This window comes from Pan paniscus, chromosome 2, assembly GCF_029289425.2.
Source record: "Pan paniscus chromosome 2, NHGRI_mPanPan1-v2.0_pri, whole genome shotgun sequence".
NCBI classification, from domain to species: domain Eukaryota; kingdom Metazoa; phylum Chordata; class Mammalia; order Primates; family Hominidae; genus Pan; species Pan paniscus.
Genome location: NC_085926.1, coordinates 111,714,482 through 111,742,444, shown reverse-complemented (window position 1 = coordinate 111,742,444; position 27,963 = coordinate 111,714,482). Strand labels below are relative to the sequence as shown.

Here is a 27,963-nt window from a genome sequence, read left to right as displayed (position 1 = left end):
AATCGAGGGACAGGAAATGGCGGTGGCGTTCCGTCCCTCTGGAGTCCGCCGGTAAAATTCCAGGCTCTGAGGTTTGGGCCAATCACGTGATCTTAAAACTTGAGGCGTGCTGGAGGGTAGCCAATCTATCCGGCCGATTGTTAACTACGTTTGTTTTAAAACACCTAACTTACTTGAGCTTTCCACAGATTTCTTTACATTTAGAAGAACTAACTTTATAAAACCCTACTAGGAGGCAACAGCGTTTGAAGGTCACTCTGGAGACCACAAACTGGGAAGAACAGGGCTGAGAAAAACTATCTTGCGGATATGGGACAAGAGAGGGAGGGGTGGAAAAATCTGGATTTTACCGCCAGGGCCTACCGAGCCAGCCCCACAAGCAGTGTCGTAAGCGGGTGGGAGGGAGGAGCATGACGCCAGAAGGCCCAGTCCAGGAGAAAGATGGAGGTTCCGGAGTGGAGGGGGCAGGGTGCGCGGAGGCGAGCAGTGCGGCTGCGCGTGAGGCGGCTGACGCGCCGGCGCGCGAGGGGCGGGGTGAAAGGTCACAGCGCGGCAGCGGGTCTGGCTGGCGGCAGCGGCGGGAGGGAGCTTAGAGACCTGAGTGCACGTGTGGAGAAGCGGCGGCACAAGCGCGGCGGCGGGAGACACTCCCGCCCCCACCAGACTCAAGCCCTCACTCGACTCTCGCGGCCTTCGTTGCTCGCCCAGCTCCCTGCCCAGGCTAGGAGGCCGGCTTGCGGGGTTGAGTGGCCCAAGCTAAGGGTGCGGAGACCTAAGGGCGGTGACTACGACGGCGTTGATATCGGTGGTAACGACGGCCTCAGCAGGCGGGGAAGATGAAAGGGTGAGGAAGGGCAGCCGGGCAGGGCCCGGCCGGCGGGGTAGAAGGGCCCGGGCCCATGTAGAGGGGGAGAGCCGCAAAGGCGAGGAGAGATTCAGGGCGAAGACGGGCGGAGGGAGATTTCTCTGCTTCTCAGTTCCCTCGGCTCCCGGAGGGGGCGGAGGCGAGGCTCGGGCTGTTGGCGGGCTGAAGGGCCAGCGGAGGCAAGACCCGGGGGGCTTCAGGATTTCGGTTCGGAGGACGAGTGTGGGTTGTTGAGTGGGGAGAAGCGACCGAGTGGGGCAACATGGAAAGGCTATTGTGAAGCGCCCTGGGCCTCCTTCCCGGGAGCGGACCGCTGAGCCACGCCGGCTCGCAGCTCCAGGTGGAGTGGTTTGGTTGTCTTCCACCTCCAGACTCAACTCTGGAACTGCGGTGTTTGACACCTTTCAGTTTAATTCACGCTTGGGAGCTGTGCAGAACCTTCTGGAGGAAGAAGAAATTGGAATAAAGAGCACGGGGATGAGTATTAAGAGCTAGTGACTCAACTAGATTTGGGTTGGGTCACAGCGAGTGGAGGAGGGGGAGAGAGCGCGATCACTGTAGACTTGGGGTGCCAACATATTTAAGGAAGTATAGGGTGGATCAGTAGGTGGAGCTGTTGCTTCAGTAGTTCACTATTGCCCCTGAGTGCTGAGGCGGTCCTGGGTAGTTTTACCACGCTGCTCCTTTCAGGTGATTGGCAAAGTTAATGTTCGGTCTTTCACCGTTTGCCTCTTACGTAAAATTAGGAATTATTTTGGATCGACTGGTTAAGTTTTTATGAAATGTCTCCTTACCATTAAGTTGTATAGTTTTAATGTATTAATTACGTAACATTTTTCCGAAGCATTGTCTCAAGCCGTTTTGGAGCTTGTCTTTACCCTCAAAGAGATGAAGCTCATAAACGTTAAAAAGCTCTCTGCGATGCCATAGTTTGTTGTTGTAAGTCGATTAAGAAGTCGTAACTATGTTTTAAGTTAACGAAGTCATTCCAACTATTCAATAGCACTTTTGAGGATGAAATAAAAGTCACTTTCAACGTAATCTCATACTGCCCCAAACAAGGACCTAAATATTACCTCTGTGTATCGGTATTTGAGGTTCCTGAAGAGATTCCAAGAAAGTTTAATTTGGTCTTAGGTCTGTAACATGTTTCCTTACTTTAATTTTCCTTTAAATACTGGATATTTATTCTAATGTTGAATTGTATGTTTTGTACTAATAATCTTTAAAGTTTAAGAACCATGAACTATTCACAGTACCTGCATTGTTTCACATCAAGTTCTAAAGAGTTCCAGTTAGGGAAATGTAATTGACGGGTATAGGAAGTATTTGCTCCACTTGAATCATGATCTTGGAAGTTTGGCTATTTCAGATACAATCCAACATATTTGGAGAATGTTGTTTTTCTGCTATACTGCACTCCTTTTGTTTTGTTCTTTTCATTTTTTTTTTTTTTTAATGAGACAGGGTCTGGCTCTGTTGCCCAGGCTGGAGTGCAGTGGCGCTATCTCGGCCCACTGCAACCTTTGCCTCCCCAGCTCAAGCAATCCTCCCGCCTCAGCCTTCCGAGTCGGTGGGACCTCAGGCGCGCACCACCACGCCTTGCTAATTTTTTGTATATTTTGTAGAGACGGGGGGGTCTATGTTGGCCAGGCTGGTCTCAAACTCCTGAGCTCAAGCGATCCACCCACCTCTGCCTCCCAAAGTGCCGGGATTACAGGTGTGAGCCACTGAACGCGGCATATACTGCACTTCTTGAACATGGTTGCTGACTCTTACTCATTTTTGTACTCATTGTCAGGCACTCAGTACTTGTTTGTCATGTTCTGTTAAGTAAGAAAAATGAGGCTGAAGAGTTCCCAGTGTTGAAATTGCCATGGATTTACGAAGGGGGTTGCCAGGAAATTATTCTGTATGTTTAGATTCAAAATCTTCAACCTCGTTCAGTCTCCATAGGCTGTGATGTTCTTTCTGATACATAACTTGGCGATAGAAATGAAGCTGAACAGTCATATTATTCACAATCTACCTTGAATTAATATGTTCATGGAGCAATTATCTCTGTTTAAAATGGGTATTTACATGTAACCTGATGAAGGCAGATCCCTAGAAATGAGTAACTGGCCGAATTTAGAGGAAACTTAAAATTATTGAATCTGTACCTTTATGCCAGTAACTATGCCTGTGAAGTTCCTATTACTTCTTATGATTGGGAGCTTAGAATTGTGTTCTTTACTGTAAACCTTTAAGATGATTTCACAGGAATAATCCCTTTAACTTAACAAATGAACTAACTCCCAGATGAGATGAAACTTTTTAATTTTTTTGCTTCTAAGTCTGTATTTAAGACACTCAACATATGAGTTGTGTGAATCTTACTTGTGCTTGTTCGGATACCGAACCTACAACAGTATAGGTTTAAAATAAGTTAAGCGCCTTGAGTTCCAAAACTTGTACCACAGTGCACAGTGTGGTCGATTTTAAAGTCCTGACTCTTAATTTGGAATGGCCTGTAAAAACGAAAACAGTGGTCCTGGTTATGTGGCTTTTGTATGAAATTTTATTTGCTAAGTATTCTATTGTATATTGAGGTAAGTAAACAGTAAATTGAAATATCTAAAATTGGAAACTGCAGAAGTCCCAACATGAAACCAGTCAAATATTTAAAATTGTACACTGTTGCCTATGTTGCCTATCATATTGAAACTTAAAACTTAGCTGGTTTTTCTTCATATTTTTACCATGAGTATTTTTATTAGTAGTAGCAGTAGGACTTTCCATTGTATTGGCATGTCTTTCCTCCATAGAAGATAAATTTCCGGTTATTAACTACTGAATGTTATTTATATGCACATGTAGAAGTTTGAGATATACTAGGAAATGTTGCTTACTTTTGAGGTTGGCTGTTTTTATGAACCAGGGACATCGTAGTTTGAATTTGTGGGTGATATTTTTATCTGTTCTTCTCTAGGGAAGGCGATTTCAAGCAAGAAGGTATGCCACAGATAACCATGACTGAGGTGGCAATGTAATTAGGCAGTGTAATGGAAAGTATAATAAAACCAAATCATTTAGCCTTCAATTGTAGTAAAGAGGTGCAAATTAGTTCTAATAAAAAATGTCTTTAACAAAATGTGAATACGTGACTAAGATGGGAAAGTAGGTAGCAGTAATATAAATATGGAACAATGTAGACTACTAATTGGAATAGTAAAGGGAGCCATTTTACCAAATAAAATTAAAATGTAAGATTCTGCAGTCAGAAACAAAACTTTAAAAACTCCGAACAGTGGTTACCTCTGACAGCATATGGACTGGGAAGGGGCAAAAGGAATACTTTTTGCATCTCAGCATAGTGAGACCTTGTCTCTACAAACAATAAAGCAGCCAGGAGAATCACCTGAACCTGGCAGGTGGAGGTTGTAGAGAGCTGAGATTGTGCCACTGCATTCCTGCCTGGGCGACAGAGTGAGACTCTGTCTCAAAAAAAAAAAAAAAAAAGCCAGGCATGCTGGTGCAAGTCTGTAGTTCCAGCTACTTGGGAGGCTGAGGCAGGAGGATCACTTGAGCCCAGGAGTTCAAGGCTGCAGAGAGCCATGATCTTGTCACTATATTTCAGCCTGGGCAACAGAGCGAAAACTGGTCTTAAAAAAACAAAACAAAACAAAACTTTTTAAAAGGTTTATTGCTGTTTTGTTTTTCAGCAAAACCAAAAGCTAGTCAGGCTGACGTAGCATTTGACACCTTTTATAAACCTACAGTTTATACTTCTTCCTTCTGTGAAACAATTTGTGGTTTGTTGATTGAGATAGTGAATTTTAACAAATACTTTGTAATGTGCCCTTGGTGTGTTGAGATGAATTCATATAAAATATAACCTACTTACACCATAAGTTTTTTTAAAAAAATCAATGTACTGTTCTCTCTAATATAGAAGAAAAATAAAAGGGAAGTAATTTATAATAAAATTTATTTCAGTATTTAATGATGTGGCACAACTATGCCATAAAACATAAGATCAAGTGTTTGCATCTATCTGTAAATAGAATCATCGTGTAATTTAGACAGTATGTCTGCTGCCTATACAGTTGTGTGCATTGTTGACTCGTGTTGCCATTAGTGGTGTAATTTCTTCCTGAAATTGCAGACAACTCTTAGTAAAGCTCTAAACAAAGAATAATCAATACTTTCTGAGTTGGAAAAGATTTTTTAAAGTCACTTAGTAGTCCAAGCACTCATCTTATTGAATCAAGATATATTCCCTGTTTATCATAATTTCAAAGATCGTTACTTCTGTTGTGTGAATATTATTGCACATGTGATCAGTAGAGTGGGAAGTGTTATTGGGACTCCTAATTTTTTCTTCCAGGTATTGCCTATGGCTTTCACCTGTGTGATATCTGAAGCGATACTCTTTCTCAATTATTCAAATGATTGGCCTTCATCTTTTTTTAAACACAGCCTGCAGTAACCAATAGAATACCAGTAGTAACCAGTAGACACATTCTTCCCATCGTGAACGTGAGAGCTATATTTAAGTCTATTCAATGCCTAACTTAATGGCACAATTTTATTGTTCTGTCTAGTACAGTCGTGACTAGCTACAGTTGGCGATTGAGCAGTTGAAATGTACCTTGTGGTCTGTGGCACAGTTGCCATTTCCCGGGTAAGATGTCTGCAGTCTGTGTACTGAGGACCTGGAGCAGGAATGCTGGGCAGCTGATTGGTTTCACTGTTTTCCAACATGTAGTAATGTTCATGTTTTGAAGCCAAATTATGTGTATTTCTTTGATTATCCTTCATTCAAGTATAGTCATCCACATAACTTTCTGAAAACAATTAATGCTGTATGTGGACAGCTTGTTAAGTTCAGATTCTCAGACACTGAAGAAGGGATTAGAAAAGTAACTGTTAATGTTATGTAAAAGAAGGAGATACAGTGTCTCAGTTTGATAACATCGATAAAGTTCAAAGTGATAAAGCTTCTGTTACCATCACTAGTCCTTATGATGGAGTCATTGAAAACTCTAGCATAGTCTAGATGATATTGCTTATGTGGGGAAGCCATTAGTAAACATAGAAACAGAAGCTTTAAAGGGTACTGTTAATCTGTTTTACCAAATTGATTATTGTCCACCTTTTGTCATTGGGTCTCAATTAAAAGTGACCTTTAAAAAAAAAAAAGAAAAAATGTGCCTTGTATGACAGAACTAAATTTTAAATTTTAAAGTGTGAAAGCTGATTCTCAGCTGGGTACTGTGGCTCACACTCGTAATCCCGACACTTTGGGAGGCCAAAGCAGGAGGATCACTTGAGCCCAGGAGTTCAAGACCAGCCTGGGCTATAACATAGTGAGACCTCATCTCTACAAAAAAATAGTAATCATAATTAGCTGGGTATGGTGGTGTGTGCCTGTAGTCCCAGCTACTTGGGAAGTCAAGTTGGGAAAATCACTTGAGCTTAGGAGGTTGAAGCTGCACTGCATCGAGGCATGATAATGCCACTGCACTCTAGCCTGGGTGACAGAGGGAGACCCTGTCTCAAAAAGAAAAAACTCACAGTTATTGGTCCGTTTTTATGTTTGAAACAACTTAGATATGTGGATCTACTGCAGATTTTGTGAAATGTAAATACAGATCAAATATTTCTAAGGAAAATGAGTAGCTGAATTGGGCCATGCTGTAAGTGTAGTAAACTGGATTTTAAAGACTTGGAATAAAAAAAATTTTTAAGGTAAAATAAGTTTTATTTTGACTACATGTTGAAATGATTTCTCCCCCTTGTAAATGTGGATGCTAAACTTGAATGAAAAAAAACTTCTAAGGGAAAATAAGTTTTATTTTGACTACATGTTTAAATGATTTCTCCCTCTTGTAAATGTGGATACTAAACTTGAATGAAAAAGTTTTTAAGGTAAAATAAGTTTTATTTTGATTACATGTTGAAATGATTTCTTCCCCTTGTAAATGTGAATACTAAACTTTTTTTTGTTATATCAAGGAAGTCTTCCCAAGATATTAAACATTTTTAAATTTTGTATGTCACTTGTATATCTGTTGGACGGTCCTGTGCTAAACCCATAAAAAAGCCAAAGTTGTATAAAACAGGATCTTTTACCTTAGAATCTACTTCCCATCCCAGATGGTAGATATTTCTAAATGTTTCAACTTGTGGGCCAACAGAAGGTTTATGGCTGTTTATACCTCTGTGTTGAAGGATTTTGAGGCGATTCTGGTTTTTTGGTTAAAGTGTTGCCATTCAGTCACTTGGTCTGCTGTGAAAGGGTAGGGAAGAGATAATTGGAAGTATTCATCTTTCTTGAGCTAGTGCAAGCTATATTCTGCCTCTATCAGAAACTTGTTCTCCAACTCCAGAGGCTTCTTACCTCAGTCCCCTGTAGTGCTGTAGTGAATGCTTGTTCACAAAACTACCTGACACACATCCTTAATTACTTCTTTTGGATAATTTCCTAAGAATGAATTTTTTGGATCAAGAGGTGATCCATTTTGGATCAAAAATGTCACCAGACATTTTTAAAGCTCTGGTGTTTCTTGCCAGTTGACCTCCAAAAAGATAGTAGCAATTTATTCTGTCAGCAATGTATGAGAATGTCCTTCTCTTTCCAAGGGCTAACGAAAGGGAAGGGCACGTGGAAAAACCTCAGGAAAACATATTGTGGCTCACATTTCAGCCATGAATGGTATAAATTTTCTTTGCGATGCGTTCAATACATTTAACTACATTAAAATGATAGAAATAACTAATAGCTTCCTTACAAGTTGTCTTTGAGTAAATATTCACATTTTGCTTTAACTCTAGTTTTACTTTGCTGATTAGGTGATAAATGGCATTTCCTTTTTTAAAGATTTGATGATTATTTAGTGAAGTTTGGACATATACCATTTTTACTGGTCATTTTGTGACGTAAGTTGTTTATAACTTACCCAGTTATTAATTGGGATGATGATTGCCTTAACTTCAAATTGTAAAACAAAGATGATATTCTTTAGAGAGTAGGGGTGAGACATTAGGGCCCAGGTCATTTGAAATAAAAATTTTTAGAGGTGAAACTTGTTAAACAAGGATAAGCAAGGAAAATATTTTGTACTTAGGAGCACTTCAAACACTTCTTTTTCCAGAAAATTAGGGTATATTTAAAGGTATGTTTGGGTTCCCCTGCTTCTAGTGTATATAATTTGTTACTTATTTTAAAGGAAACTTACTATAATGCAAAAAGCATTGAACTAAAAGCAACCAAGTTTTAGTTTTATGTACCACAAATGATAGCTAGCAGTAGGGTCACTAATAAAGGTGTTTCAACCTCTGGGCCTTGGTTGTCTTTTAAGGGAATGGCTTGAATCTGAATAGGAATGGCCAAAGATTCTAGCTTGTGTGCCAGTTCTATTTTGTAGGTATCTGGGGAAGCAGAATTAACAGAGATTAAAATAGGACATAAAGAATACATAGAAAACTAAATTTCTCTATTGGATGAACGGTGGGCTCTTCATAGATTGTAGAGGTAGTTCTAATTTCTTATGGAAAGTGATGCTGTCGCTTTTGGATGTGTTGAATTTGAGATTCTTGTAGAGATCACCAGTAACCAGTCAGAAATACTGGCTTGGATTCAGAGATTTGGAAATAAAAACATTAACATTTAGATGGCAGTGAAAGAAAAGCCATAAGCTGGCAAGGAGCTTTCTTAACTGAATATGTGGATGACAGTGGAAACAATTTTCCACAGAATAATTTGATTCTTTTTAGGTTATATTCTTGAGCAGATTGTACCCATGTGTGTATTTAGCATTAGTAACCGACCATATAATTGCTGAGATTTTTATACCTCTGATACTTACAGGCATACAGTTTGGAGAGCTGATCCACCCCACCTTCGCTTTTTTCAAAGAAATAGAGTCAGGGTTTTGCCATGTTGCCCAGGCTGGTCTCGAACTCCTGGACTCAAAGGATCTGCCCACTTTGGCTTCCCAAAATGCTGGGATTACAGGCCTGAGCTACCATGCCCAGCCCCACTTTTACTTTTAAAATTACTGCCAAACCTCTAGAACAGTAACTGCCAACTAGGGCAACCCCCCACCCCCTTTTCCCAATTATTGGTAATGTCTGAAGACACTTTTGATTGTCCTAACAGGATGTAGGAGAGTTCTGGCACCCAGTGGGTAAAATCTAGGGATGCTGCTGAGTATTCTACAGTGTACCAGAAAGGCCCTTTACAACAAAGAATAATGTAGCCCCGAATGCTAATGTTGAGATTGAGAAACCCTGCTGTAAAATCTAGGTAAGATGGAACTTACTAAAAGTAATTTAGTAATTCCCTGAAATAATCTGAGATCCTGCCCTAAGTCTTATAGTTTCATAGAAGAGGTAAGATACAAGAATAAATGTTTGTAGCAGGGCAGAGGTGCCTTGTAAGGACAGAAACGGTAATATAGTTCATATGAGGTAGAAATCTCAGTGGGTGACAGGTTAAGACCTCATGAGCAGTTAGTGTTGAAACTGTGTGATAAATTCTGAATGGGCTTTCAGGTTGAAGGAATTTATTTTCCAGAGGAATCACTCTTTCATGTAATTTACTACAGGGTAAGAGTTTAGAAACATTACTGCTAGCAAAGAAAAAGTTACCTCCCTTCTAACCCCTTGACATTTTTAAATCAAAGGACCATTTGATCCTTACTAAAAGATGCTTTGAGTTTTATGCAAATGCACCTTTATCAGTATACGTCAGAAAAATGTTTACCAATAGATCTCTCTCCCTTTTTTAAAAAAGTGACCTTGAGGGGTAAAGGTCACTCCTTTGACAGAACATGGTGTGACTGATCTTGTGCTACAATGGAAATTAAGAGACATAGGCTTGATTCTGGCTTTATCCATAACTGTCTGTATAACTATAGGTACATTTGTCTCTTGGGGGTTTAGTTTCATCATCTGTAAAATGAAGGGGGAGTAGATCCAGTCCAGATCAAATACTCTGCACAACAAATGAACAGGCAGTTAAAATTATGTGCTAAGGTACTCTTAATACTCACTAAAAGTATAAACAGGCTTTAAGCTTTCTCTATACTTCATTTTCACTTTTTGTTATATAACTTAAAAAGTCACACTTTGAGCCTGGTGTGGTGATGTGGTGCCTGTTGTCCCAATAGCTCAGGAGGCTGAGGCTGGAAGATCACTTAAGCCCAGCAGTTCAAGGCCCCTGGGCAATATAGTGAAACCATCCTTCTTAAAAAAACCACTTTTTACCGAGACCCACTTTTGAGGAGTCATATCCCCATCTTGTGGCCTTTCAGAATATTGCTACTAAATGTTTTTACAATTATGAGCATAATTAGCAGTGGGTTGAATAGCTAAAAACATTTGCGTCCATAATATCTGACATCGCTGTGCCAAAATTTAGTGTGCATTAACTCATCACACTGCTTGATTTATAGGCCAAGGGTAAAGTTTTCCTACTAGCATAGTCTAAGCCCAGAAGTTATGTACATGAAATTATAATCTTGTGGCACAAATTAATAGCTGATGGGAGTCTATAAAGAGGCAGACAAGTAACTGCATTTTTCACATTTAAGGACTTAATATAAAGTATCTGTAGGCACTTTGGCAGTAGTGGTTTCTTATTTACATCACAGTCTGTCCCACTTTTCCTTAGTCTAAAAATTCTGGTATGAAAATGCCTTGGGGTTTGATTGTTATGAATCTGAAAAACAAGAAAAAGTAGCACATCATACCAGTTTACTTGAGCTGAGAGAGTAATTTAGTGTATTTAATAACAACTGTCTTCAATTTTCTACAGGTAGGGCTGTAAACTCTACTGCCAACAGGAACCACGTAAAGTAAATCAGTAAAGCAAGGGAAGCTGCAATTTGAGACTTTATGTAAAATCGTTTCATTTAAATATTAGCATCGAACTTAATGTAAAAACCAGAAACAAAAAGGAAAAACTGTGAATCAGGCCAGGCACGGTGGCTTGCGCCTGTAATCCCAGCACTTTCGGAGGCCGAGATGAGAGACCAGGAATTCGAGACCAGCAGTTGGAGACCAGCCTGGCCAACATGGCGAAACCCTATCTCTACTAAAAATGCAAAAATTAGCCGGGCATGGTGGCGGGCACCGTAGTCCCAGCTACTCGGTAGGCTGAGGCATGAGAATCGCTTGAACCTGGGAGGCAGAGGTTGCAGTAAGCTGAGATCGAGCCACTGCACTCTAGCCTGAGCTTCTGAGGGAGACTGTCTCAAAAACCAAACAAACAAAAAACCTGTGGGTCAAATAGATGTGACCACATGGCTGATTTAACTCTTAGGCTGGCAATTTGTGTCTTATATACAGAGTAAAGGTCTTAAACTACTGATAAATTAAGATAGTCTACATTGTTACATTATATTACATTCTTAACAGAAGTAAGCAAACAATTCATGATCCGTTGTGATCATATAGGATAGTTTTTCCAATGACCCATTCTCTATGCCCATCCTTAGCCCTTGTTTCCCTCAGCAGATTTCTCAGATTTAGGAATTTACGCACATGCCGTGGGAAATTTAATTTAGATGGGTGTTAAATTTGGATGATGATTTACATAATAAGCTTAATTACAAAAGTAAAGCTGCCAAGGTGGAATTTGAGAATCTGAATTTTTAACTGGCAAGATGATTCTGGTATATAACCAGGTTTGGGATCCATTCTTTGATTTTGTAACACTACTCACTCTCCAGGGTTTTTCCTCCCTTCTCTTGAACATTGTTTCTTGGACATCTTTGTAGGTTCCTGTTCTTTTACGTCTAAAATTCAAGTGTTTCTTATATTCTTTTCTTTGACCTTCTTACTACAGACATCCTTGGTAGTCTCATATAGTCCCATAATCAAAGGTTATATGCTATGAATTAGTTATGTTTCAGGAAATAGCTGTCAAAGCGATGTGTTATAAAAGAGAATTCTTTCATTTAAAAAGTCCAAGTGCATTTCCCTTTACTACCTAGTTTTTATTTAACATTAGCATTGCTTCAGTCTCATTGGGTAACATTTAGACTGCATTATATAAATCATTTTTAAAATTGCCCATTCATACCTTAAAAGCGTTTGACACTAGTTTTGATGGAAAAAAAAACTATCAGAACATGTATTTATAGGTGTTTATTCCAAAAGCAAAGATGATAACAGACTGTCTGGACACTGCTGAAATTTGGAAGAGTGATCTGGTACTTAAATGGAAGGCTCACTCATGCAGCTCTCATTCAATTTCTGTTCTATATAAACTGAAGCCTTGTACAGCTGGCGATTGAGAAATCGTGTTTTAAATGTTTGAAGGTCTTGCCTCCTTTTACTTGTTCATATAGTAAGAAACGAGGAATCATTTACTTTCTACTTTGAGTTTTAGTATCAAAAATAACATGCCTGGAAAGTACTGCAGTTTGTTGTACCTTATATAATGAGTAATGTTTGTATTTTATTTAACTTTTTGTTAGGGATTCTTTTTCAGCTTTTATCTTAGATCCAGGGGGTACATGTACCGGTTTGTTACGTGGGTATGTTGCATGATGCTGAGGTTTAGTGTACAAAATTGATCTTGTCACCTGGGTATTGAGCATGATACCCAGCAGGTAGTTTTTCACCTCTTGCCCCTCCCTCCCTTCTCCCTCTTCTAGTAGTCCCCAGTATCTGTTGTTCCCATCTTTATGTTCATATGTGCCCAGTGTTTAGCTCCCACTTATAAGTGAGAACATGCAGTATTGAGTGTTCTGTTACTTTAATTTACTTAGGATAATGGCCTCCAGCTGCATCCATATTGCTGCAAAGAATGTGATTTTGTTCTTTTTTATGGTTATGTAGTATTCCATGGTGTATGTGTGGAAATCTTTTAAACATTTATGAAATGAAACAGTAGAATAAGCCCCATCAATCAACTACAGTAGGTAGGATCGATTCCCATTTTATTTCATCTTTGTTTGACCTATACTTTTCCCTTTTCCTTTTTTGCTGGGGCACTTCCAAAAGAAACTCTAGATGTAGTATCCTTTTCCATCTCTAAATACTTTAATATTTAATATGAATATTTTTTCTGTCTTTTTTTTTTTTTTTGGAGACAGAGTCTTGCTCTGTCACCCAGGCTGGAGTGCAGCATCGTGATCTCAGCTCACTGAAACTTCCACCTCCCAGGTTCAAACGATTCTCCTGCCTCAGCCTCCTGAGTAGCTGGGATTACAGGTGTGCGCCACCACACCTGGCTAATTTTTGGTACTTTTAGTAGAGATGGGGTTTCGCCATGTTGGCCAGGCTGGTCTCAAACTCCCTAACTCAGGTGATCCACCTGCCTCAGCCGCCCAAAGTGCTGGGATTACAGGCATGAGCCACCATGCCTGGCCTTTAATATCTTTAATAAGAATCTTTAACAGAGAAGGATTTTTTAAACAATTACAATACCTTATATTATCTTATGATCTGATATCCAGTTTGTACTTATTTTCTGTCTTGTAAATGTCTTTTAAAAATAATTTTTTTTCACATTAGAATCCAGAAAGGTTCACAAATTGCAGTTGGCTGAAATGCCTTATCTCTTACGCTAATAGTTCCTCCACTAATTAAAAAAAAAAATTGAGTAGTTTTAGATTTATAGAAAAATTGCAAAGATGCTGTAAAGAATTCCCAGTTTTCTCATATTACTAACACTTTACATTAGTATGATACCGTGGTAAGAAAATGAAAAGACAAGCTACAATTGAGATTAGTTGCAAAATCATCTGTCTGATAAAGGACTTGTATCCAGAATATATAAAGAACTCTTACAACTCAGTAAGACAAGCAATCCAATGTAAAAACAGGAGTACAAAATTACTGTAAAAATTCTAGGTTTATTCTCAGGGCTAAACCATGGGCAAGAGATTTAAATAGTGATTTTACCAAAAAAAGACCAAAACATAAATAAATGGCTAATAGCCATACAAAAACATACTCAACATCATTAGTCAGTAAAGAAATACATCCAATGAGATATCACATCACACCAGTAGAATGGCTATTAACAGAAAGGCAATAAAAGGTGTAGAGAAACTGGAACCCTATTACATTACTGATGGAAATATAAACGTCACAGACACAGTTTAGAGGTTGTCTGAAATGGGTTTCACTGGGCTAAAATCAAGGTGTTGGCAGACAGAGTGATTTTAAATAGTGTCCTTCAAAAATTATTATCTATCTGGAACCTCAGCATGTGAGCTAAGTTAGAAATAGGGTCTTTGCAGGTATAATTGAGTTCATATGAATTAGAGCAGGTCCTAAATGTAATGACTAACGTCCTTATAAGAAGAGTAAAGGAAACAGACACACCACAAAGACAATGTGAAGATGGAGGTAGGCTGCCCCAAGCCTGGGGCCACCGAAGCTGGAAGGGGCAAGGAAAGATTCTTTCCTAGAGTTTTGAGAACATGGCCCTGCTGACAGCTTGATTTTGGACTTCTAGCCTCCTGTACAATAAGAGAATAAGTTTGTTGCTTCAAGCCACTGAGTTTGTGGTAATTTTTAAAGATAGCCCTAGGATGTTAATACAATAGGATTGTGTTTCTCCTAGAGGCCCTTGAGAAGAATCTTTCCTTGGCTCTTCCAGCTTCTATAGGCAACCTGCATTCCTTAGCTCCTGGCTCTTCCTTCATCTTCAAAGCCAGCCATAGAGCATCTTAAAATCTTTTTTGTCTGAATAGTATTCTGTTGTCATATCTCCTCCGTTTATTAAGGATTTATGTGATTATATTAGGCCCGTCTGGATAATCATGGTTGATCTTCACATCTCAAGATCTTAATCACATCTGCAAAGTCTGTTCTTCCATGTAAAGTAACATATTCAAGATTCCTGGGATTATGACATGTACATCCTTTGGTTGGGGGTGAGGGGCATTATTGTACCTACCACAGACAGTTTTTTTAAAAGCTAAAAATATTTGTCATACAACCTAGCAATCCCACTTCCAGTTATCTACCAGAAAAAAAACTAAGGCATATGTCCACACGCAGACTTTTATGCAATATTCATAGCAGCATTATAATAGTCAAGATGCACATACAGCCCAAATATCCATCAGCTGGTGAATGAATAAACAAAATGTGGTATAAACTATACCAAAATAGAATACTATTCAGCAATAAAAAGATCAGACTGCTGACGTGTTAAAACAGAGGTGAACATCAAAAGCATGCCACATGAAAGAAGCCTAGTGCAAAAGATCACTTTTCTTGTGTGCTTCCATTTATATTAAATGTCTAGTAAAGGCACATTTGTAGAAAGAGAAAGTAGATTTAGTGGCTGTCTAGGGGTAGGAAAGGGGATTGATTGCGGATGCACCTAAGGAATTTTGAGACTGTAATGAGAATGTTCCAAAACTGAATTGCAATGATAGTTGCACAACTTTATAGTAAAAAAATCACTGAAGTGTGCACTTAAAACATGGCTTTTATGGTATATAAATTATACCTCAAGAAGGCTGCTTAAGAAGAAAGAAATGAGGGGGATTTAAGAAAGAGGGAGTTCATATACCTAAATGTAAAACGTCTAGAGAAAACATAAAAATCTTTGTGATCTTGAGTTAGGCATATTTCTTGAATACAACTCAGAAATAAATCCATGAAATAAATTTGTCAAAATGTAAAACTTTCCCAAAAACAATAAGAAAATGAAAAAAGCCATAGACTGGTAAAAATTCTTTGCAACATACATAACTTAGAAATGACAAGTATCCATAATACACCCAAAACTCAAGAAAAACCAGTTTTTAAAAAATTGACAAGAAATCTGAACTGATTAATTTATCAAAGATGATACATGAATGGCAAAGAAATACATGAAAAGATGCTCACTTCATTTATTGTTTAGGGGGATGCAAATTAAAAACCACAATAAATTGTCACTACATACCTGTTAGAATAGCATAAATTTTAAAAGTTAACAATGCCAAATGCTGATGAAGATTCAGAACAGTAGAACTCCTATACACTTAAGACCCAGCATTCCCACTCCTAGGTATTTACTAAGAGAAATAAGAACTTATGTTCATACCAAAACTTATATGTAAATGTTTATAGGAATTTTACTTGCAGTTACCTAAAATTGTAAACAACTGCCCTTCAACAAGAGGATAAATTTACAGTACATCCACATAATGGAATACCATTCAGCATTAACAAGGAATGAGCTATTGATATGCACAACACCGGGGTGAGTCTCAGACATTATGCTAAATGAAAGAAACCAAACAAGCAGCTATGTATTTTGTGATTCCATTTATGTGACATTGTTGAAAAGGCAAAACTTTGGGGAACAGAAAAGAGATTAGTGGCTGCTTGGGAGTTGAACTTTAAAGGGTCATGTGGGAGGTTTTGGGAGTAATTAAATTGTATATTTTGGTAATGGTTACATGATTATATGTATTTGTAAAAACTCAGAACTATACACCAAAAAGATGAATTTAATTTTATGTAAGCTTTAAAAAGTTTTTTTTTTCTTTTTTTTTTTTTCGAAAGCCAAGGAATCAATCAAAACTGATCCCCATAAAAGGCAGGAAAATGAAGAACAGTTAATACTTGGTACAAACAGAAAATTGCAAGCTGATGGACTTGAATCAACTAAATCAGTAATTCAATAATTACATTAAATCTTTTTTTGAACAGTCTAGCTCTGTCACTCAGGCTGGAGTGCAGTGGTGCGATCTTGGCATGGACTTGAATCAACTAAATCAGTAATTCAATAATTACATTAAATCTTTTTTTGAACAGTCTCACTCTGTCACTCAGGCTGGAGTGCAGTGGTGGTGATCTCGGCTCACTGCAACCTCTGCTCTTGGGTTCAAGCAATTCTCCTGCCTCAGCCTCTCAAGTAGCTGGGACTAAAGGCACGCGCCACCACACCTGGCTAATTTTTTGTATTTTTAGTAGAGACAGGGTTTCACCATGTTGGCCAGGCCGGTGTTGAACTCCTGGCTTCAAGTGATCCACCCGAGTCAGCCTTCCAAAGTGCTGGGATTGCAGGTGTGAGCCACTGTGCCTGGCCCATTAAATCTTAATGGACCAGATACTCCAATTGTCAGATTAAAAGAATAAGATCCAACTATATGCTATTTACACACACTTTAAATATAAGGACACAAGGAAAAGTAAAAAGAAAAAGAAAGGTAAAAGATAGAACATGAAACTTTGATTTGAAGGAAGCTGTAAAGCCAGGCCTGGTGGCTCATCCCTGTAATCCCAGCACTTTGGGAGGCTGAGGCAGGTGGATTGCTTGAGTTCAGGAGTTCAAGACCAGCCTGAGCAACATGGTGAAATCCTGTCTCTACCAAAAATACAAAAACAAAACAAAACAAAAAAAATAGCTGAAAGTGGTGGCATGCATTTGTGGTCTCAGCTACTTGGAAGGCTGAGGCAGGAGGATCCCCTGAGCCCGGAAGGCAGAGCTTGCAGCAAGCCAAGATTGTGCTACTGTACTCTAGCCTGGGCAACAGAGTTGAGACCCTCATCTCAAAAAAAAAAAAAAAGAAAGAAAAGAAAGAAAGAAAACTGCGTATTAATGAACAAAGTAGACTTTAAAACAAGGAGTATTGCCAGCAAAAAGGAGGGATATTTCAAAATGATAAAAGCATCAAATTATCAACAGTAGTCCTAAATATTTGTGCACTTCCTAATTTGAAAATACCTGAAGCTTTCTTTTATTGATTGAATGAAACAGCAAAAAGGAAGAAACACTTCCAAACTTTCTTTGAGGCCAAGATAACCCTGATAAGAAAACATATCAAGAATATTACAAGGGCTGGGTGCAGTGGCTCATGCCTATAATCCCAACACTTTGGGAGGCCAGGGTGGGCGAGCCTATCACTTGAGGCCATAATTTCAAGACCAGCCTGGCCAACATGGTGAAACCCCATCTCTACTAAAAATACAAAAATTAGGAGTGGTGGCACATGCTTGTAATGACAGCTGTTTAGGAGGCTGAGGCAGGAGGATTGCTTGAACCCAGGATGCGGAGGTTGCAATAAGCTGAGATTGCACCGCTACACTCCAGCCTGAGCAACAGAGGGAGACTCCATCTCAAAAAAAAAAAAAAAAAAAAGGAAAGGAAAAAAGTGTGTCAAGAGTAAGCCTTTTTGAGATACCATGTGAACAAAGACTTGGAGTTAACATATTCTGCAGCCAAGGATGGAGAGGCCATCAATTGACAGGAAAAACGGCAAGCAAAGCAGATTTTGGAACAAAGATTTGAAATTTGTTTGCAGTATGTTCACTTTGAAGTGTCTGCTGGAGATTGCTTGGATGTAGGAATGTAGAGTTCAGGAGTGAACTATAGGCTAGAGACAGAAATTTGGAAATTGGCAGCATTAAAGCCACACAACTACAAGATTGAATGAGATCACCAAGAGAATAATTATAGAGAAGATAACCAAATGCGTCCATATATGAGGCCGTCATAAAATTGGTTCTTTTTCAGCTTCCTCATTTATACACAAGCACACTTGATGTTTTAGCCATATCAAACTGACTAATTTTCGGACTACATCATTACTGTTTTGTTCACGTTTTATTAGACTGCATCTCTTGCCCTTCCACAGGATAAGCTAGTCGTTCTTCAAAATGTTTCCCATTGTCACCTTCATTCTAGTATTATTTTTGTACTATATGTACGTACACTGTTAGTAGCACATCGTATATACCTGTCTTTCCTACCAGATGTAAACACCTTTGCATTCCAGATGCATAACACATAGATATTCAAATATTTATTGAAATATAATTGATTTATGCTTTAAAATAGGCAACTCTATTATGTTCATAAGAACTTTAGAAAAATTTAGATTGACAGAATTTTAAAAATCTCCATTAGGTTAGTTTTTTAATAGAGACTTTGGACTTTTAACTTAATTTTTTATAGGTTATTCTAACTAAAAGCTTTTTGGTTGTTTACATTCAAGTAATGTTATTTTCTTGACATGTCTACATATCCCTTATGCTTATGCCTTTTTTTTTTTTTAACTCCGTGTTCCTTGCTAACTTATATTTACAAGTTGATTATAGTACTTTGATATATTTAGAAAATCCATGTCTTAAAATAATTTGGAGCTAAGTGATCAGGATTACAGAAGTATTCCATTTCAGTCAGACATATCATGTTAATGAGAGTTAAACTATATTTGAAGCTCAGTTTTGCTGACAAGGTTACATTAAGTGAACATTTTGAAATTGTTCTAGCATATTTGTTTCTTGCAAAAATCAAATTAATTTCTCAAAAACAGCTTAATTTTTCCAACAGCTACCAAACAATACTTATATCTCAAATTTGTTTAAAGCGTGTATATACGTATATATAACGCGCATAGAAAAATATTGGAAGACTATCAGCAAACTTATTTCTGGCCATATTATTGCAGGATATTTTCCCTTTCTACATCATTTCTATGGTGTGCTTTAAAAAAAAAAAAAAAGACATGTTTTTTTTAATTAGGGGAAGATTAAGCTGCCTATTCCCTAATGGTTCAATATTGTTTTCTCTATTTAGGCTTTATCTGGCCACCCTAATGGAAACTTTTTTTAGTAGTTAACTTTTATTAGACTCATTGTAGCACAGTGCACTATAACCACTTTTTCTTCTTGTATGAAGTCAAGAAATACCTGGTATTATTCTTTGAAAACTGTAAGTATGCTTGAAGCCTAGTTATTACCTACAAATGATTCCTAAAGTTTTAAAAACCTCAAGTTCTTTCATTTATACTTTAGAAGCTTGACTTTTTAGGTCCTTAAGTTACTATTGTTGATACTTCAACTTCATAATGTAATTTTAAATCACTTTTTAAATACTAAGACTTTTTTTTAAATGAGATGCTCTAAATTAATATAAACTGTATATAAAAAAATTACTACACCCAACTTGTGGCACCATGGTAAGTTAAACAGGAGACAGTGTAGGTAAGATGTGATCCCTGTCAGCTACTGCATTTTTAAAGGATCCTATATTTTGGCCAGGCACAGTGGCTCACGCCTGTAGGCCCAGCACTTTGGTAGGCCAAGGTGGGCGGATCACTTGAGCTCAGGAACTGTAGACCAGCCTGGGCAACATGGTGAAACCCTGTCTCTACAAAAAATTCAAAAATCAGCTGGGCGTGGTGGCATGTGCCTTCCTCAGCTACTCGTCAGGCTGAGGTGGGAAGATCACTTGAGCCTGAGAAGCGGAGGCTGCCATGACCTGTAATTATGCCACTGCACTCCAGCCTGGGCAACAGAGCAACCCTGTCTCAAAAAAAGAAAAATAAAGGATTCTATAGTTTACAGGATAACAGTATCCACAGATTTTTCTTTTCTTTTCTTTTTTTTTTTTTTTTTTTTGAGGCGGAGTCTTGCTCTCTCGCCCAGGCTGGAGTACAGTGGTGCGATCTTGGCTCACTGCAACCTCTGCCTCCTGGGTTCCAGCGATTCTTCTGCCTCAGCCTCCCGGGTAGCTGTGACTACAGGCACGTGCCACCACACCGGGCTAATTTTTGTATTTTTAGTAGAGACAGTTTCACCATATTGGCCAGGCTGGTCTCAAACTCTTGACCTTATGATCTGCCCACCTTGGCCTCCCAATTTTTTTTTTTTTTTATGTGAATGGTAGATAGTGGGGAAAGTGAGCCCAGTAGATTTTAGTCAGAAAAGTGTTATGAAGAGGGGGAGTTCTGTGAATGAGATGTAATCTACTTAAAGAAAACATGAATTTCATACAGGGAATTCATTATAGTTGTCAAATACTTGGGATGAGAAAACACTATACTTAAGTGACTAGAAGTTGGAAGAGACTATAACAAGAAAATGTCTATTTTTTATTTTTATTTTTTTAAACTTCCTATGGTGCTGAGGGGTTTTTTAAATATATAAATCTCTTACCCTTTTACTAACATATTTGTTTATTTAATCTGTGTGGTTGCTAATAAACTATGTTCAGATTTTAGGAAGACATACAAGACATGAAAAGATCATTGGTTGCAACAAATAATACAGATTAGTGGTATAAAAAATAATCAAGGCAGGAAGGCTAAAGTTCCAAATGAGCTAAGCCTTTCAAAACTGCTAAGTATGACAGAAACGATGCTTTATGCTGTCTTTTGTGTTCTTCATACAGACTACTTAAATAGGGGGTAAAAGTCTCTTGTTTTTGCCTCTAACTCCTTACCAAGTAGAATGTTCTCCAAACTGGGCATTATAGAGTAATACATCTTAGAGAACTTTGTACTATAAGATAAAATATTACATCATATTCCTCTCTATCCAGATAAATCAAATTTGGAAATTTCTTTTTTTTATCTGTAATTGTTGCTGTTTTTTGTTGTTTTTGAGACAGTCTGTCACCCAGGCTGGAATGCAATGGTACACAATCATAGCTTACTGCAGCCTCGACCTCCCAGGCTCAAGCAGTCCTCTCACTTCAGCCTTCTAAGTAGCTGGGACCATAGGTGCACGCCACCACACCTGGTTAAGTTTTTTAAAAAAATTTCTTACAAAGTTTTGCTATATGCCCAGGCTGGTCTTGAACTCCAGGGCTCAAAGGATCCTCTCACCCCGGTCTCCCAAAGTGCTGGGATTACAGGCCTTCATGCCCAGCTGTTTTTTTTTTTTTTTTTTTTTTCATTTTAATCTAAATTTTAACGTTTCAAAATACAGTTTTTAAAATTACAATTTCTACTACAAATTAAAATCCTTTCAAGCATGTTTCTGTATATGTTAACAAAAGTCCGTTGTTAAATATAGTTGAAATGTGCTTTTTCTCTACAAAACACAATATGCTACAACATCTTTTTGGGCAAATAATACGGATGGAGCAAAAAAATTGTAGAATGCTGTCAGGTTTGCCTTATCACATTTGATCCGCCTTTAACAGTAGTGAAGTTCACTTCAGCTATTAAAAATTCTTTGTTTACAGCTCTGCAGGCAGAACAACTTTGATACTTTGTTAGAAATTGGAACTGAAACTTTTTCGCTTTAATCTTTTCCATGGAACCAATTGTTTTGATTACAAGTGGTTTCTTAGGAATGCTCCTTTTATTAGTCCTTTCTCATGCTGCTAATAAAGACATACCCGAGACTGGGTAATTTATAAAGGAAAGAGGTTTAATTGACTCACAGTTCCGCAGGGATGGGGAGGTCTCAGGAAACCTATAAACATGGTGGAAGGGGAAGCAAACACATCATTCTTCACATGGTGGCAGGAAGGAGAAATGAGAGCGAAGCGAAGGAAAGCCTCCTTATAAAACCATCAGATCTTGTGAGAACTCACTATCACGAGAACAGCATGAGGGCAACCGCCCCCATGATTCGCCGGGTCCCTCTCACGACATGGGAATTATGGGAACTACAAGATGAAATTTGGATGGGGACACAGCCAAACCATATCACTCCTGTTGCTTTCTTAATGGATAGTTTTCATCCTGGGGTGATTTTCAAGATGGTGGATTCCTTTGTTTCGTTTCCAGCAACTCTGGTTCTGAAAATGGGGTATGTGTATCCAGGAATGTGAATTTTGCATATCACCTCTGTGACTCTGATGTAGGTAGTTCATAGACCACGGTTTTCATGAATAGAATGTGCATGGTATTGCATACCTCCATTGTTTTCTTAGAATAAATTACTAGAAGTAAGATACTTGGACAAAGGAACTGTAATTTTACCAGAAATAGGTGTATCTAAATTTTTCTGAACTATGAACTACAAGGAAAATTTTGACACTTGTAGAATGTTATTCTGGCCTTTGTAGTAGTTGTTGTGTACCATATTTGTCCCTAAATGTATGTAATTATATGAAAGCTATGAGTAGAATTTGTATTGAATGACTGTCAAAATTTGCTTATAAATGATAATTTGCTTATAAATCAACTCTGAAAGAGTTGGATTTATCAATCATGTAAAAAAGACTTGGTAACCCTTTCATATGTTCATATTAACAAATGGGGCTAATTATGTTTTATTGAGTACATTTTGATTTGTTCCAGTAGCCGGATCGAGCTGGGAGATGTGACACCACACAATATTAAACAGTTGAAAAGATTGAATCAGGTCATCTTTCCAGTCAGCTACAATGACAAGTTCTACAAGGATGTGCTGGAGGTTGGCGAGCTAGCAAAACTTGGTATAATATAGTTTTTTTTGTCCTCCCTTCTTTTCTTTCTTTTTGTTCTTGAACCCTAGTTTTTTATAGAGCAGAAGGAGTTAACTAATTTAGTTTGCTTATTTTATAAGTGAGGAAATGGGAGTGGTCTAGGTTGTGAGAAAAATCTCAGAGAAATCAGTTGAATAAAATAGTTGAATTTTAAAAAGAAATGCTTAGTGTTCTTAGTGTATACCTGTGTGTTTTCACTTTTTAAGCTATACTCTAGAGGAGGCTTAAACTTCTTAAGATGGCATAAGAGCTTTGAGATCATTGATATTCATGAAATAGTTGATGAAATTTAACGTTGATAGGAACAGTGTAGTCCTTTAAAAGGGAAAAAGATTAAATGTGTTATTCTGTCTGTTCAACATTATATCTTTATGTTTTCCTTGGCAGCCTATTTCAATGATATTGCTGTAGGTGCGGTATGCTGTAGGGTGGATCATTCACAGAATCAGAAGAGACTTTACATCATGACACTAGGATGTCTGGCACCTTACCGAAGGCTAGGAATAGGTAAAAAAATTGTGGTTTTTTTACTTCTTCAGAGAAGCATAAACATATTATTTGTTAATGTGTCTGACCTAGTAAGTTAATTTGGGTCTTTTTAAGGAATACTGAGAAAGGGTTACTGAATTATGTAAAATGTGGTGAAAAATAACTAATGTTTATTAACATAATTCTGTTGGAAGCCCTACATAGATTTGCTGTTTACGTCCCCTTCTGCTTTTTCTGTTTTTCTTCTACCCGGAAGTGCTTGTTTAAAAAGGTTAGTCTTCTGCTAACAGTTTTAAACATACGTAGCTATTGTAGAGAGAGAACACAACTTTGGAAAATAAGGATATCTAGTGTATACCTCATAAATTCTTTTAGGACTCAATAAGTAGTTCAGATGGCAAGTGGTTAGATACATAATTTAAAGGTTGATTTATGAAGTCACGTGTTTGTTATTTATTTTATTAACAGGAACTAAAATGTTAAATCATGTCTTAAACATCTGTGAAAAAGATGGTACTTTTGACAACATTTATCTGTAAGTAAAATAATATTTAATGTTCTTATCAAAGGGGTTTAATTGGCAGGAGAAATCTTTACTAGAAACTTTAAAATCTGGTCACTTATTGTGCCTTTGGAAACACTGGAAGTAGCTGTTACAAAGTATTCGAGTAGTTGTTAGTTTTGTTTAGTTTTGTTTTATTAATAACAGTAGATTAGGAACCTGAGATAGAACACATTGCTTTATTATATTAGGATGAGAGCTCCAAAGTCACAGGGATGAAATCAGGATTAAAACTCAGGCCTTCAGAATTCAAGACTATTAATACTACTATTCTCATGCAAAACCTTGTGTGTTTTGTTCAAGGCTATGTTGATAGCTTTGAATATTGTAGTAGATCATTTGTAGTAGAGTTTAATAATCAAAATCAGAGATTACCTAGCTGAGATTATACTTGAATCTCAAGAGGCTGTAGATAAAGAGTTATGACTAAGATCACAGTCATGGATGTTCATAATTTAGTTTGGCCATGTGAGAGATTGAATTATACAGTGTTATTTTGGGAGTAATTGAGAAAGCTTGCGTTTTTAATTTTTAAAACATACCATGTATTTTATCAATCAGAAGGAAGATATATCTTCAAGCTTTGAGACCCTAGTTTTTTATTTTTCATCATTTTTTTTCTGTGTGTTAATAGGGCCTTTTAATAATTTATCCTCTTACAGTGAAAAAATTTTGATAGCTGTGGTACTTTTCCCTTTGTTGACTACAAGAATAAACACTGAGCCTTCTAATCTCAGCCAGCTGTCTTACAAATGTAAAAATTAGATTAAAAGTGTAAAATTGTCATCAAAAGGTTTTAGGTAAGCATGCCTAACCTTTGTTGATTACTGGTAGTTGTAAAGAGAATGTAACAGATGTTTGGAGCTATCTGTGGAGAATGCTTAAAACTTGATGAAACCTTAATTTTAATTTTTTTTCTGATACTCTCTTATATCTCAGGCATGTCCAGATCAGCAATGAGTCGGCAATTGACTTCTACAGGAAGTTTGGCTTTGAGATTATTGAGACAAAGAAGAACTACTATAAGAGGATAGAGCCCGCAGATGCTCATGTGCTGCAGAAAAACCTCAAAGTTCCTTCTGGTCAGAATGCAGATGTGCAAAAGACAGACAACTGAACAAATTACAAATGAACTTTCTTGCACTTGCTTGTCGCCAAATAAAAGAGAGGCCCATTGATTCCTCCCCCACCCCAACACTTTTCTTTTAAAGCTTTTCTCCCTCCTTGTTCTTGTTTTTCCTTCTTCCTTTCCTTTTCTCTAAGAGTTTTAATACTTTCAAGGACTTTAAAAAAGTAATCATGTTTGAATTGTTTTCTCTTATTTTTGTGAGGTGGTTTGAAGGAAGGAAAAGGTAGATCTGTTTAGTTTTGCAGTTAAAGTTAGATGGTCCTAAAAATTTAATTGTCAAATAATTTCAAATTTAATGTCCTGCTTTCACATTGAAGGGCAGAGCCTACAAAACATTGTATATTTCAAAAGACAAAAAGAAGCAGCAGCAATATCTTGTTCTCTAATTCATAGACAAGTTGAGTGTGTTTGTGGTACTTTGGGTTTTTAAACACTTTGGGATACTAATCCCTAGACATTGCCTTCACTCCACCTTTAGTCCTTCTGAGCACTCTCTCGGGAGTTGGAACATTGTTATCCTTGTAAGAAATACTAAGCTTATGTTGATTTTTAAGCAATTATATCTTCTCTTCTTGCTGGTGGGTGGGGCAGTTTGGTTTAGTGTTATACTTTGGTCTAAGTATTTGAGTTAAACTGCTTTTTTGCTAATGAGTGGGCTGGTTGTTAGCAGGTTTGTTTTTCCTGCCGTTGATTGTTACTAGTGGCATTAACTTTTAGAATTTGGGCTGGTGAGATTAATTTTTTTTAATATCCCAGCTAGAGATATGGCCTTTAACTGACCTAAAGAGGTGTGTTGTGATTTAATTTTTTCCCATTCCTTTTTCTTCAGTAAACCCAACAATAGTCTAACCTTAAAAATTGAGTTGATGTCCTTATAGGTCACTACCCCTAAATAAACCTGAAGCAGGTGTTTTCTCTTGGACATATTAAAAAATACCTAAAAGGAAGCTTAGATGGGCTGTGACACAAAAAATTCAATTACTGTCATCTAATGCCAGCTGTTAAAAGTGTGGCCACTGAGCATTTGATTTTATAGGAAAAAATAGTATTTTTGAGAATAACATAGCTGTGCTATTGCATATCTGTTGGAGGACATCCCAGATTTGCTTATACTCAGTGCCTGTGATATTGAGTTTAAGGATTTGAGGCTGGGGTAATTATTAAACATATTGCTTCTATTCTTGGAAAAATAGAAGTGTAAAATGTTAATAATACAAATGTCACTGTGACCTCCTCCACTGAGAGGACTGGTTTATGTCAGATCATTTTCCGGCACACAGGGAGTGGCTTTGACAGGTTGATAACTTTGTAAGATGGGAGACATCTGAAATATTCATGTTTTCCTTTTGTAGTCCCATCTCCACTATTTAGAAATGTTCTCAGACTTTAAAATAATGCACAGGGCTTGAGCTTTCTGTCATTTGACTTTAAAAGGAAGTTTCATTCATATTTATCCTCTTATGTAAAATTGTGGTATAAAGTCTCATTTCCAAATATGTTAAATGACGAAATTATTTTATAAAATGTTTATGCACACTTTATAACCTTAAGTTTTTATTTGAGAATGTGAAAGTACAAAGTGCAGTAGACTTCAACAATCTTGAGTGCCAAGAATAATACAGAAAAAGAAGACAGTTGATGAATGAGTTTATAGGGTTCTAATCTTAAGATGGTAAAAATGTAGAAAGACCTTGCTGGTTTTTTGGGGGTATTCATTTCTTAAACAATCCAAATCTAAGCTTAGAAGAAAAGTTTAGCGTTAAGCACCTTTATCTTCGTGAATAAGCTTCAGCTTGCTCTTGGCAAGAGAAGAGTGCTTGAGTTACAGAAGGCATAATTAGTTTGAAGAATGCAGCAGCCTTTTTGTAAACTTCCCAGATATCAAAATAGACTTTGATATATAAATGGTTTTCTGAGATGACACTGCCTCTATTTCTATAATCATTTCACCTGGACTATCTAATCAGTCCTATGAATGTATCCCTAAATATGGTTATTGAAAACCGAATAGCTGCCTCATGACAAGTACATGTTATTTAAGGAGGAAAAAATATTAAATTTTGAATTGAGTGTGTAGGCTCCCTATCATTATATATAGAGTTTCTTTTTCCACGGTAGTCAGTGACTTAACCTGAATTGTAAATGTTTGCAAAGGGTTAATTGTCCTACATCAAACTTAGTTAAATAATTCCATCCACTTATGGAGGAGGAGGAGAATGTGGAAGAGGTAAAAAGCTGGGCACAAGTTCATATGCCTATGAGTCAGTAAAGACTGAAGTAATGTCCTATGTTGAGCTGGTTATTTTGATATATGATAATAATTATCTTTGAAGTAGAACAATTCTGTTAACTGGAAAATCACAGGATATATCCATCATATTTTTCAGGACAGATAGTTTTTACTGTGGGGCAAATAGGTTAAAATTACACTGTATGGTAGTTGCATTTAGGTTTTAAAGCAAAGAATCTGTAGAGAAATCTATGCAATATATAGTTTGTCCAGATTAGCTTTCATTTGGGGAATGAAGTTCTGAAATATCTAAAGCAGTTTACTCATCAATTGAAAAGTCCTCCAAAAAGAGAACTATTGGGAAACCATGGTGTGTGGTGGTGGAAAAGAAAAGCTCCCTCAGTTTTTTGGAGGGAATAACTTAAAAAAATACTTAAATGGCTAAGTTTACTTGGTGCAGTTAAGAATTAAACTTGTCAATTTTAACATTGCTGTTACATCTGAAATAAACGTATGTGATGTTCTGGTA

At 37.4% G+C, this 27,963-nt stretch overlaps 2 protein-coding genes across 3 annotated transcripts in view; one reads left to right on the top strand and one right to left on the bottom strand.

Annotated features, from left to right (window-relative positions):
- ATP6V1A (ATPase H+ transporting V1 subunit A) overlaps positions 1 to 522 on the bottom strand; it is a 63,724-nt gene extending 63,202 nt beyond the window's left edge. The window contains exon 1 of the mRNA XM_003825111.6: positions 364 to 522. The gene's annotated coding sequence lies outside the window, so the exon portion shown is untranslated. The remainder of the gene's footprint in view (positions 1 to 363) is intronic.
- NAA50 (N-alpha-acetyltransferase 50, NatE catalytic subunit) lies at positions 463 to 27,963 on the top strand. 2 transcript variants are annotated; one of them, XM_008950416.5, is made up of 5 exons: positions 463 to 844; positions 22,861 to 22,994; positions 23,412 to 23,531; positions 23,982 to 24,048; positions 25,015 to 27,963. In XM_008950416.5, the coding sequence occupies exons 1-5, from the start codon at positions 837 to 839 to the stop codon at positions 25,190 to 25,192; spliced, it is 507 nt and encodes a 168-aa protein (XP_008948664.1). In that variant the 5' UTR covers positions 463 to 836; the 3' UTR covers positions 25,193 to 27,963. The 2 variants fall into 2 exon arrangements, with proteins under 2 accessions (XP_008948664.1, XP_003825161.1); XM_003825113.6 differs by having other exon boundaries at positions 545 to 844; positions 22,858 to 22,994.